We start from the raw sequence: 12,740 nt of genomic DNA, 5'->3' as shown, positions 1-12,740 counted from the left end.
TAAAGTACTGTGAGAATATGCTGCTGTTGTTCCAGAATTCAACAGTGTAAATTTCTATTTTCCATTCATTTCACTACAGACCCATAACAATACTGCTAACAGCATCAGAGGATGCAAAAAAAATAATAATGATCTAATGGTTGAATACTTTAGGGGTTCTACAGATTTCTAAATGTATTTCTTTCCATGTCTGTTAAAATATGTCAGCATTTAATAGAGTCCAACCAATTACTGCTCTTTTCATGATCTTCCACCAGCATTATTCAGCATTTTTATCCAATGTATGCAGATGATATTGTAGTTTGTCTTTGTGTGAAGATTCATTCATCCATTCATTCATCATTCATAGAGATAATACAATTCTCCGTTTAAAACACAACAGTATGATTTGAAACTGTTTTAATCCCTTTAAAACTTGTTTTTTGTCAAATGGATCTTTCTGTCGGAGCAGTGTCTGATGGGAATCTTGCCCCCATTACCCTCTGGTTCATTATAAATCAGAGTGATCATCACTGAATATGACACCTTCTCTGCTCCGGTTCTCACCTGCTGCCAACCTACCGTCTTATCATTTTCTGTCAGGTGTTTCAGTTGTTCTGCTTCCATTTTAATATCTGTCACCCTAATAAATATATTTCAATATGTCTAAAATATGGAATGTATTGATTATTTGTGCTTTAGATTTGATGCATGTTATAGGGAAGGAGACGGGAAAGTCCTCTGGATTAACTGGATAATTACATGAGTATGACATGAATTTTTGCTAAATTTACAATATAAACAAATGTATTTTTTACAAAATGATGTCAAACAGGAACATTTTCTATCAAAAATCATTAAATTTAACATCATATATTATCTACATCTACCAACTACAGCTCAGTGGATAGAAAAGCTTAGACTGGTCTATTACAGCTGAAAAGAGACATTTTTCTGTTTTGGACTGATTTTTTATTTTTTTCCCCTTTTTCTGCATTAACTATTATGAGTTCAATCCCAACACATGCTACTGTTTGTTAACATTATGTTAATTGCCTGTAATTTTGCATCTTAAGGCTAAAAAGTAAAAAAAAGGTTATTGGGCTGATGACGCTAAAGCTTTAGGCGGTTACATGGTGTAGTTGAGGCTGAATACCTGACAGTCTGGGTCAGAGCAGACGCTGCCCACCGCAGACAGCTCCGTCCCATTCCTGGTTCCACAGAACCTGCAGGCTTCAGAGCTGCTGGATGCTGGTTTCCCTGCAAACATATCAGAGTTTAAAACCCATTGGGAGCAGAAATGTTCATCTTTAGTGTGAGTGTTTACCCGTGTGTTCTCTAAATTCCACCATGGCCTTCATGGTCTTGGAGTCCGCCAAAGCCATGAGCCAGAAGAGTTTGGTCCTCCCGCAGCCCTCATGGAGATCTACCTTTATGGCCTCCTCTTCCTCCTTGAACACCTGGAAAACACGGCACAAATATGAGCTCCAACAGACTCGTTTGTGTCGCTTTAAATAAAGTTTTCCTGGTTTGTATTCGGGTCAGAAAGATGAAGCCCTCACTTGTCTTTGGTGAGAGCGTGTGCGTCGGTGCAGATGGAGGAATCGGTCACAGTCGGTGCAAAGGTTTCCACACATGTTGCACAAGATGATGGCTGCCGTCTCTCCGTCGTCGTGGTTGTCGCACATGGGCTGTGGGTGGGAGAGGAGGGAATACATTAGAAACGGCTTTCGTGCCAAGCAGTTGGGTTTTACCGTAGCTGTGAATCCAGCTCTCACCATCTGCTTCTGCTGTCCATCTTTCCCCATCCAGCGACCAGAAGACAGCCGGTCTACGTGATCCTGGTCCAGCACGCAGAGGGAGGCCAAAGCCAGCCACAGCTGACAGTCGCAAACACACAGAGGAACTCGTCATTCACGGTTTCTCAAACCACACAGTTACAATCTGCTTAAAGGATTGCTTTCATACCCGGGTTGTTGCGATACAGCGAACAGGAGAGCGATGCTCCTCCTCCATTTTGGTGAGGGCTATGATAGTCTCAGCTATTGCATTTTTGGTAACTCTGGACCAGGCGTCTGACAGATGACCCTTAAAAAACACGTCACCTTTAGAGATGCATTCTGACACGATGCTGGAAAGCAAAGCCCGGAACTCACAGCTGCCATGTCTTTAACCAGCTTTATGATGATCTCAGCGATCTGTGGAGGAGTGGAGCCTTTCATCCACCAGTGGCTCTCGCCTCTGCGGATGTAGCTGAAAGGAGAACACAGACATTTATCCACAAACTGTTTTGAGAATCCTACAAGCCCTTATATGTTCAGACATTTGGAGCAAACATAAATATCAGTGGTTGCAGTTCCTTAAATGACCACTGGGGGCTAATTTCTGTAGGGAGCAATTACCCATTAATTTACATTTAAAAAAGTCTAGTTTTTACACCCATATATACAAGAATACATTTTTATTTCCCCTTCCTTTTACTTTTTATTCATTATATTTGGAGAATTCTATTTAAGTTCAAATTTGGGCCTGACTGCCTGTTTTTTGATTGGCAGGTAATGAATAAAGAAAAACCAGAGAAATTAGATTTTGTACTAATTTTTGAAAAAATTCTGAACAAACTCCTATAGATTTATCTTCACTGCTCAGATGGTGACGTCCATCCACTGTCTCACCTGGAGTTGAAGATCATGGGCAGCGTGACGGTTGTGACGCCCTTCCCTGCAGACATGCCCGCCGTGCCGGAGATGGTGGTGCCTTTGGCTTTCAGCTGCACCGTCAGCGCTTTGGCGATGCAGCCCAGGAACATGTCAAGGATCCCGAGCCGGTTCCAGTCGCCCTTCTCCGTGGAGTGAATGATGTCACTGATGTCGGCCGGCGGCAGAGCCTTCACCCCGATGATGCTGGCAAGGCGCACCGGCGTCACTTCGGGGAGAACTCGCCGAAGCAACGATGTCACCTGTGAAGAGGAAACATAACGGTTTAAGAGAACTCCCCCAACCTAACAACAATAAAGGTCAACCAATCAGCAAATATGATCCAATGGTTACATGACATCACTAGTTTACTATAATATTTATAAAAAATTGACCATCATGTAACTAAATGGAGAAAAAAACTAATTATGAAACAAATTTGCAGCAAAAATAATCATCAGATAGCCTTATTATTTATTAAGCATCACTGCCAGTAAAAACTCTTGAGTTAAAGTGAATCGATCCTCTAAAAAAAGGGTTTGTGATGTTAAAACCTGAGGTTGCCTTATCCTAAGTCAGCACGTCCGGCCTAAAACCTACTTCACAGATGATTTTTAGGAGTCTGAATCGTCTCCCACCTGTCTCTGGACTCTGGGTGAAGCGGTGTGCAGCAGAGAAAACAGGTCTTGCATCAGCGTGAGCTGCTGAGCCAGGTACTGACGGCCGACGTTGGAGCCGCTGAGAGCCAGGACCATGGAGAGGAGCTCAAAGCAGTACGCGTCTGAGGACGCGTCGTCGTCACTGGGCTGAGAGTTGGCGTTCTCTTTGCTGGAGATGGCGTGCTCCCACTCCTCCCTCACACGGGTGGCCTCCATGCGAATGGCCTGGACGATGTGTGCACACACCTGAAGGGAAAACACAACGTTTGTTTTAAGAGGCTGGAATACCAGAATTCCACGCTGGGATGTCAGACCTAAAGGTGTTACCTGCTTCTGCAGGTTGGTCAGTTTGCTCCTGCTGAAGATGATTCCCACCATGTGCTCCTTCAGGTCTGCATCAGATGGCACCTGTTTACAGAAATGCAGGGTTAAATGCTTAGCATGTGTGATATGACAACAATAAAGTCCAGATGAAGACCTTGTCCTCTCCCTCTGGTGATGACAGCAGATTCTTCTCCTCCTGCTCTGGGGTTGGTTCTGCATCTCCACAGATTAGCTTTCCAAAAACCTACAAGTGCAAATAAAAGTGTTTTTTTTTTAATCCCTTAAATACCTAATATGTGCAAAGGAAAAGCTTGGGAGAGTGGTGCTGACCTGTGAGGTGATGAGGCGGAAAACTCTCAGGGTTTCAGCCTCACAGTTCTTCTGCTGGGCCATGCTGGCGGAGATTTGTCCAGGAATCTTGATGCTCTCGCCTTCTTTCCAACCGAGGACCTTCACCTGCCGCACCCTCAGCGTGTTTTCTGGACCTTTCAGCTCCACCTTGATCACGTGATGGTCTCCTCCTGGAAGCTCACTGGTCACCCAGCCCATGTGGCGCGAGTCCAGATCAACCTGGGGAGGGAAACACAGACAGAGGGGTTTTTTTTTGTGGGTCTCATTTAAAAAGTAAGAATGCATCAATTTGATCAGAAATCTGGAAGTTTCAGACTTGATCAGAATTAAATGTTGACTGTATCCCAATCAGAGATTGGATATTTATTTTATTCTTATTATGATCTGAGCTATATATTTCAAGCTTATCATTACAGATACATTTTCTAGTAGAAGTCTGCATATCCCAACATTTTATTACCATAAAAAGCAGCAGAATACAACACTAATTTGACCAGTAAGTGCACAAAAACAGTTCAGTAAAGTTAACAAGATAGACACAGATTTGGACTTCCAGGCTCAATAATAACTCTTCTAATAAAACTCATAGAAAGCTTTTTTTTAATGATCTACAAAAACATTTCAAAGGAAAAAAAAAGGTTTTTGTTGCTTTTTAATGAGAACTATCATATACAAAGTGCAAGTGTTTACTTTTTTATTTGTTAATAGTTTTACTATATTTTCTAGTTGATGGTTGTGCTTTTTTTTTTTTTTACTTCAAGCTACTTAATACAAGTGCTCTGTTTAAGTGTGAAACAGAAATCTGGATAAAATAAAAACCCAGGAAAACCTTGATCCAATTTTTGAAATGTGTTCTTTTTTTTCTTTTGCGTGTTAAAAGTATTAGACAGGGACTTTGTATCAGCAAATACTAAAAAAATCAAATGACTCAGAAGTGGATCAGGGCCAAAAAAACTGATCAGGATGTCCTTACTTATCAAAGTATCATCTTTTTTACCCAATTTTTTTTTTTTTTTTTAAGCAAGGTGTGACATAATTTTCCATGGAATCAAACTTTTCTTTTAGAACTTATATAAACAAACAAACTAAAAAATATATGTATCAAAAAAAAAGAGGAACCAGGCATGTCAGCAACCATTACGAAAGGAAACTAAAAATAATATCCAGTTATCAGAGATCATCTAGTGTGTGTTCCATTTGTCCCATTTTCCCCTGAATTTTTCATCTTTCAGTCTCAAGGCAAAGGTCAACTTCTCCATTATGAAGAATACTTCCACTGTATCCATCCATTCTGGCCTTCCTTGCTGAAGTTAATGGCATTTTTTTTTTTTTTTTTACCAAAAATTGGTTTGGCTCAGAGATATTACCCAAATATTATCATGCATCTCAGCACATTCGTTAAAGCTAGATGGATGGAATTACAAAATGAAACTATTTGTGAACAAGTCAAGAAACTATGAATATGAGTAGCATGATCTGAGTCACATTGCCTCCAACACATCTGTGGATTGGTTCATTGCTTACATTTAATCAAAAGTGTAATGAAGACGAGGATTCGTTTTTTGTTTTTTTTTTTTTAAATCACACAATCTTCATCTCAAAATATGTGAGTGCAGAGAAGTGACAGACTGAATTCAATTAAACAAAACGTGACATTTTTAATATATGACATAAAAATGAAGAGTTCAAACCTGCTTGATTCTGCAGAGGTCCTCTATGGCTTTCCCACACAGGAACGTCACTGATGTGACTTTATTCTGCAAGAAAAGGGAAAAGTATTTAAAGAAAATTAACCCTTTATATTCATTTTGCTGTGAATATTTTTCAGCAATCTAAATATCTGTTGTTTGAATCACATGATGTTGCTTTGTAGTGAAATTCTCAGTGGAACTAAATCTCTTCAGACTTTCTGTGGTTCTATACCCCGATGTCTCTGGAGTTGTCCACATGAACAGACACTTTGGACGCGTTGATGCCTTTCACACAGCTGATGGCGATGCTCTTGGTTTTGTTTTTGTCCTCGTCTCCAGACTCCCAGAAGGTCTCGGTTGAACCGTCTGTTAAGCTGCCGATCATGGCGGGACGGCTCGACGTCTTCATGTCTACTACACTGGTCAGGTCCTTCAAACAGGTAACCAAGCACAAATCCTGTGGAGATGAACACAGCTTCATCAGATTGGAGAAACATAGATTTATATTAAAAAATATTTTCTTTCCTTACCTGGCTCATGGCTTCATAACCGGACTGCACGCTGATATTAAAGCTCTCCTCGCTGTCGCCGTCATCTGACTTGGATAGAATATTGTTGATGTGATGGAAAACGTTGCTCTGATGGAGGAACTGGTGATCAGACTGCTTAAATTTGAGGCTCCAGCATCTATAAAACCAAACATAACCATTAAAATTTACTCCAAAACTAACAAAAATGACAAAGAACATTCTGTGGCCCAGGAGAAGTGATGAAAGTGACCTCAGTGCCATCTGCTGTAGTGAACTGCCACCAGGAAGTGACATCATGAGGTCAGAGATGGTCTGAAGGAGGCGGTGGAAGGTGTGGGGCAGAGGATGAGCGGCCTCGCCGGCGATCACGATGTCCGACAGCGGGTGTTCACAGACGCCGAGGTCTCGTTCCTGTGTGTTGATGACGTGCACTTAACAAAACACAACAGTGGAGCCGTGTGGTGTGAGTGTGAACGCCTCCAACCTGCTCAACGTTTTCTTTGTTCCCTTTGTTCTCCTCGTCCTCATCGTCCTCCGGCTCAGAGGGGGACGGCGTGAGCGAGGCCACGAAATGCCAGAGGATGTCGTGCAGACAGGTGGTCTGGATCACATTGCAGAGCAGCCAGTTGAAGGCCTGACAGATACACATCAAACACAAGGAAGGATCGGATCAGAAAGCAAAAACTGTTGAACAACAAATAGAGGAACGGCTGGGTTTGAATGTTCAGATGTACAGACCTCCATAGCGAACACCCTGCAGGCAGACTTTCGCAGAGCATGTTTCATAGCCACCTCCAGGCCCTCCAGGTCATGATGCTGGATGACAAAAGCCAGAACGGGCCACTGGAAGTTCCTCTCTCCTTTGCTGAGGGATCCATGAGCGGAGATCAGCCTGGAAAGCTCCGGAGATGGATGTCGCAGGAGGGAGGAGCCTACTTCTATGTGAAGAGCAGCTCAGTGTTATTTTTAAATGCTGTTTTAGCTCTAAAGGTTTAAATCATCAGGTGGTCATTAAGTATCACCTGCATCACCACTGTGAACCCTGCGGCGGGGGACGGCTTTGACTCGAGCCGGAGACAGCGAGTGCTGCTTGTCGTACTCTGAAGCGACGACCGAGTAGGACCTCTGGAACACGGTGCGCTTTGCAGTGTCGCTGTCTGTGATTGGGCTGGTCTCGAGGCTGAAACAAAGCCAGAAAAAAAGAAAACCGTTGGACACGTGGTTTCCAAAAACACAAATAAATTCTGTTTACTTTAGGATTTCTGCTGCCCGACACAAATACATTTAAGGATAGTATTAAGTTAAAATAGGAGGTGCATGGCTCCTTAAGAAGTTAGGTAGAAAGAGCAAAACTTGATGTTGGAGACATTTATCATTCTGATGTCATCCATTGGATTCTGATCAGCCTAAATGATGTGGGAGTGGCTGGAGTTTATGCCGGGTCCCAAAAAAGCTATTAATCTGTTACCACACCCCCATCCTAGATATGAGCAAATTACAGCACCAATGAAATCAATATGACAGATTTTACAATAATAAAAAAAAATCTACTTTTCTCTATGTAACACTGATCCCACAGCTGAATTATGAGCTGTTTTGACACAGTTATATCTTAAATGATTTAAATATCAGATGTTGGTAAAAATCCACCATCATTCCTCCCTTGTTTGTGTGAGGATGTTACCTGGGGGGCATGGACTTCATGTTGCTCTCTGGTTCCTCAAAGACGTTGGGGCAGGCGTCCGGGGTGACAGAAATGTACGGTGCAGGGACAGATGTTGAGCGCAGATACCTCATCTCATCCTGGAACAGGTTGTCATCTTGGTAGCCCCCAAAGTTCTCTGTATGTTGCCTGACACCGCAACACACACATTTAATGCAAAACCTGCACGGCTGTCAATGCTTTGTGACCTCAAAACAAAAAGTCTGGAAATACCTGGCGAGCGTCTGCAGGTAGAGGCAGCCCATCTTATTGGGGAGCTCTTCTGACACACCCTCCTTCAGGCTGGGGAGCAGCTGGGAGTAAGGAGGCCGAGGGGGGTGGTGGCAGAGCATGCTGGGTTCTGCTGCACTGCTGAGCGACAGCAGGAACAGAGCGTTTGCCCGGATCACCTGGTGGGCCTCCATAGTGGGGAGGGCCCTCGGGGTCTTCACCTGCAGAGGCTTTTTTCTCGACTGCTTAACCTGGTGGGAAAAACATCCAGATTAGGATGAAGTTTTACTGCAAGGAAAGTTATTTTACCATTAACAGTTAGGGGCCTTTGTTTTTTAGCTATTTTTTAACTGCACAATTTGCTCTATTAATTAAACTTTAAAACCGTTTTGTGGCAATACTTGATATCAATCTTTTTAGTTCAAACCTAGCTTTTTTGTGTAATATTTTCCATTATATAACATTAAATAACCCTGAAACTATCCAAAAAACTCAATTCTGAGTGGTCAGTCTTGTCATGTTACCTCAGTTTTTGTGTTGCATAACAAAAGATCAAACATGTAGAGACAAAATAATAAAGCAAAAATGAATGAATAAAGAAAAGAAGAAGTCAAAACTGTCCAAAAAAAACAGGTGAAGCTCCAATAAACCCCTTAACACCTACATTTATTAACTGCTATGAAAAAAGAAACCACATTATTAAAGGGTTGAGGTTGTATCATAACTGTTAACAAAATTAACTCATATTTCAACAATAATTAGTTTTTTAGTGTTTAAAACCAAACATTTCAAAGCTAAAATCTTTAGAAACTTTCATCTTAAATTTTGAATGAAAACTATACTGATTGGGGGGGTCGGAGTTGTTGGTACATCATTGCAAATGTTTTTGGCAAACTCATGGGTGAGTTTAAGGTTAAAATAGAAGCAGGGGATTCTAATTCCAGGTCTTGAGGGCTGGTAAGGGTTAAGGCTAGGGAACGTATCAGAGAATGGCGCAAACAGACGAGGGATACTGGGAAGACTGCCGGAGAAAGGTAAAAGACTATTTCCTGGTAGAGAAAGGGAACAGACTATGTCCTGGAGGAGGAAGGGAGCAGACTATTTCCTGGAGGAGGAAGTGACAAATTTGGAGAAGAACACGGATCATTGAGTGAATGCAGAAAGGATTTTTGATATGGAGACTAGTGATGCTTCAAAGAGAAAAGAAACATTCACACCCAGTGCAAATCAGAACAATGTTCTCATCATTTCAATAAATTCATCTGTGGTTGTTTACATTTTTTGACCCAATTTCACCTCAAAATGAACCCATTAGTCATCTCTGTTCTGTGTGTGCCAAATTTTTGGGATAAACGGTCAGGCTCAATAAAAATGTTTTTTTATTTTTTTATTTTTTGTTTTTGTGGGTGACGAACAGACAAGGATGGCTCTAGGATGACGTCATGAAATGGGTGGCACCTTCAAGGAGTGGAAGGTGGAGCCTCAGAGATTGAGTTGTTTTACTTCAGAGTACAAAAATTGTTAACAAAATTAACTCATATTTCAACAATAATTAGTTTTTTAGTGTTCCAAAGGTAATATACGATCATACACATGTATATGGTTTACGTATGGCCCCTCTAAACGAGGTTTACCTTTTCCCGAGCTGCACTCTGCTTCTCTCTGAGGTACTTCTCCCGACATCGATCGCACACCAGGTACCAGGTGCTGCCTCCTATGCCTCCATCCCCACAATTTCCTGCCCAACCGCCACAGAAATGACCAATACTGTTGTAGCCTTGGCCTCCTGCATAGCGGCCACAGCCTGCAAAACAAAAGGCATAAAAGTATTTCAACAAACATGTTTAGTGCTTCTCTTTAAAAGGCTGCGGGGAGCGTCTCCACCCTCACCTGGGTGAGCTTGTCTCATGTGGTAGGTGACGGGGTAAGGATGAGATTCCCCGCACAGCTCACAGATGGTGTCCTTCTCCGGACCTCCCATGGCCAGCTGAGCCATCTCTCCAAACAGATTACCCCGCGGACGCACCTCTGCCTTCTCCCGTTTCTTCTTCTCCTTTTTTATCTTCTTACTGTCCTTTTCGTGCTCCTTCTTCTTCAGGATGGCGCTGGAGCCCGGGCTGGGGAATATCATGTTCTGGGTTGCTGCCTTGATCGTGGCCATTGATATGTCCTCCCAGAATGCTACTAAATGCTGCAACGTTAAGGGCAGGATTGACTTTGTCCTCATAGAGGTGTGGGAGGTCATCTCGTAGGGAACGGCGTCCAGTTTTCCATCCTCGCACTTCTCCGGCAGCGGGGGTTCCTTCAGCATGGATAGGACTTTGTTTTTGTTGATGCTGCCCATCTTTGAGATGTCGGGGCCGTGTGGAGCGATGTTGAACATGTTGAGTGCGGAGGAAATCTCTAAGGAGTGGCGGTTCTTCAGCTTGCTCTCCTTCTCCTCGGCTCCCTGTCCTCCCAGGGAGTTGCGGATGGGAGCGTGCTCTTTGGTGAGGTCTGGGTTGAACTTGAGGAATGAGGAGCAGGCCATGGCATCGTGGACGATTCCTTCATGCCACAGGAAAGCAGCGAAGACGGCGCGGGCACACTCTGCCACAGAGGGCGACATAGCCTGCTTGGCGGGCTCTGTGACCTTTGAGGTGCTTTCGGTTTTAAAGAGAGGCCCAGATTTTTCCTTCTTGGGGCGAGTGTGACGACTGGAGGTTTTGCGGCTGACCTTGGGAGAGGAGCGACTCTCAGATTCCTCCTTCACAGGGGCCTTACCGATACTGAAATGCACCTTACATGAACCTTCGTCTGAATAGCTGACCTCTGCGTTCTCATCATTGCCGTCCTCATTGGAGAGGAGGGCACTGGACGTGCAGACTTCCACCACCTCACTGTGGAGGTTCTCTTGAGTCACATGGGGAGAAGGAGCCCGGTTTTCAGCAACCGCGACAGATCCTTTATTTGGCTCTTTGGGGGACAGTTTCTGCTTGGGGGAGGTGGATCTGCCCCTAAGAGGCTCTGTGAGCGGGATCTTCTTTTTTCTGAGTGTGTCTGGGTCCAGGGTGTACGAGTCCGACTTGGATCTCTCTCTGGGAGGATCAAGTTGGGCTTTAGGAGAAGGGCTGATTTTAGGATGGTAGTTCTTGTCGTTGTAGGTCGAGGAGGAGAGTTGTGAGGAGGCACTCGAAGGACTCGATCTGCCTGAGGAGGAGACGGCTTTTTGCTTGGGAGACGAGGAGCGAGAACCAGGGTTTGGAGACTCCGCCCGCACTCCGCCCGAGGTTCTACCGTCTGCTTTAAGAGCCTGCAGGGTGTTGTGGTTGGGTGAATGGGAGCGGCTGTGCGAGTCGGATCTCAGTTTGGCCGTGTCCGAGCGCAGAATGAGCGCCTCGCTGGCCGAGCGGGCCCCCTCGCTCGTCTTGTGCCGGCTCTGCTCAGACGAACGGCTCCCTCGACTCTCCTGCTTGGGGGAGCGGTTCTCCTGGTGTTGTTTGGAGGACGAGGACACGGAGCGCGTGGCGGACATCAGGTTCCCTCGCTCGCCTAAACATAATGGATTTGAACAGTGTTACAAAGGGAACATCTCTAAGTGGAGGGTTTCTGTAGCTAAAGTGGAAACATTGGAGCTTGTCGTAAAGCTGTGTTCACACTGAATGCAATTTGCCCCAATTCCAGTTTCAATGTTAAGTCGATGGACAGACACGATCAGATGTCCTGCAGCATCTTTTAAGGATTGAGCAAAACAATCTGGCATTTTCAAATGTTTGACCTTCAGTGTTGCATCAACCAATCAGAGACTCGGCTTTGTGACGTGTTGATGGTGTGATCAGCAGGTGGAGTCCAAAACCAACATGGAGGAGAATCTGATCGTTCTCTTCCTAAACTTGATATTTTTCTTCTTTGTATCAAGACAATAATAGGTCGACTAATTTTATTCTCATTTAAAATGTTTTCCTCCTCAGACTAATGCAGTACAACAAGTCATCAAACTGGGTCACAGAGAGACGGAAGTAACGCTGAAAGCGTCCGTCATTCAGATGAAGCTCCTACAGTAGACAGTGAAGGTCATGTACTGGGATAATCTCTGAATGATCTCATGAACCCAAACAAGGAGGTGTGATTACTGATGCTTTTGTAGAGCTCTTCCAAATAAATAAACCTGATCTCTCAAAATCATCCACGTCTTCTGTGAATTGTAAACGAGATACACAGTCAATGCTTCCATGAACAATGAGGCTAAAAACTTTTGACAGGGATCGTCAGGTCTGCAAACACCTTATTGGATAAGAGTTCAGCAGCAAATTTGACGCACATTAAAAGAGAGGCAACAGATTCTAATTTAACAAGTGAACTGCATTCAGTGTGAACGTAGCGAGACAAAAAAAGCAAAAGGCAAGAGTTTGTTTAATGCAAAGCAAATAACAGTGAGTGATCAATGACTTCTTAGTTTTACTGGATGTTTTTTGTGAACATTTTGTCTGCTGGCAGACAAACGAATGTGGATGATAAAGCTGCAGAACCATGATGGTGCTGATGAAAGATGGATTCCCAATAAATTAAGCTTAGTGGATCTAAATCTCTACTACATA

At 43.6% G+C, this 12,740-nt stretch overlaps 1 protein-coding gene across 16 annotated transcripts in view; it reads right to left on the bottom strand.

Moving 5' to 3' along the window:
* The window catches only part of mycbp2 (MYC binding protein 2), a 74,932-nt gene that overhangs the window by 5,645 nt on the left and 56,547 nt on the right, over positions 1 to 12,740 (bottom strand). For 14 of the 16 annotated variants that reach the window (XM_024286584.2, XM_024286590.2, XM_024286594.2 and 11 more), the window contains 22 exons: positions 10,054 to 11,694; positions 9,798 to 9,967; positions 8,167 to 8,414; positions 7,915 to 8,082; positions 7,253 to 7,410; positions 6,969 to 7,168; positions 6,715 to 6,864; positions 6,481 to 6,641; positions 6,231 to 6,387; positions 5,933 to 6,157; positions 5,701 to 5,766; positions 3,989 to 4,228; positions 3,813 to 3,902; positions 3,662 to 3,742; positions 3,314 to 3,580; positions 2,655 to 2,938; positions 2,136 to 2,232; positions 1,948 to 2,067; positions 1,758 to 1,859; positions 1,542 to 1,670; positions 1,307 to 1,439; positions 1,136 to 1,239 (listed from right to left, as the gene is read on the bottom strand). In XM_024286584.2, the coding sequence (XP_024142352.1) occupies positions 1,136 to 1,239; positions 1,307 to 1,439; positions 1,542 to 1,670; positions 1,758 to 1,859; positions 1,948 to 2,067; positions 2,136 to 2,232; positions 2,655 to 2,938; positions 3,314 to 3,580; positions 3,662 to 3,742; positions 3,813 to 3,902; positions 3,989 to 4,228; positions 5,701 to 5,766; positions 5,933 to 6,157; positions 6,231 to 6,387; positions 6,481 to 6,641; positions 6,715 to 6,864; positions 6,969 to 7,168; positions 7,253 to 7,410; positions 7,915 to 8,082; positions 8,167 to 8,414; positions 9,798 to 9,967; positions 10,054 to 11,694 (4,991 nt within the window). The remainder of the gene's footprint in view (positions 1 to 1,135; positions 1,240 to 1,306; positions 1,440 to 1,541; positions 1,671 to 1,757; positions 1,860 to 1,947; positions 2,068 to 2,135; positions 2,233 to 2,654; positions 2,939 to 3,313; positions 3,581 to 3,661; positions 3,743 to 3,812; positions 3,903 to 3,988; positions 4,229 to 5,700; positions 5,767 to 5,932; positions 6,158 to 6,230; positions 6,388 to 6,480; positions 6,642 to 6,714; positions 6,865 to 6,968; positions 7,169 to 7,252; positions 7,411 to 7,914; positions 8,083 to 8,166; positions 8,415 to 9,797; positions 9,968 to 10,053; positions 11,695 to 12,740) is intronic. The other 2 variants (XM_024286586.2, XM_024286592.2) reach the window with 1 other exon arrangement.

Source organism: Oryzias melastigma, linkage group LG21 (genome assembly GCF_002922805.2).
Source record: "Oryzias melastigma strain HK-1 linkage group LG21, ASM292280v2, whole genome shotgun sequence".
In the NCBI taxonomy this organism is placed as follows: domain Eukaryota; kingdom Metazoa; phylum Chordata; class Actinopteri; order Beloniformes; family Adrianichthyidae; genus Oryzias; species Oryzias melastigma.
The sequence above is the reverse complement of the archived record's forward strand: the minus strand, read 5'-3'. Positions and strand labels throughout refer to the sequence as shown.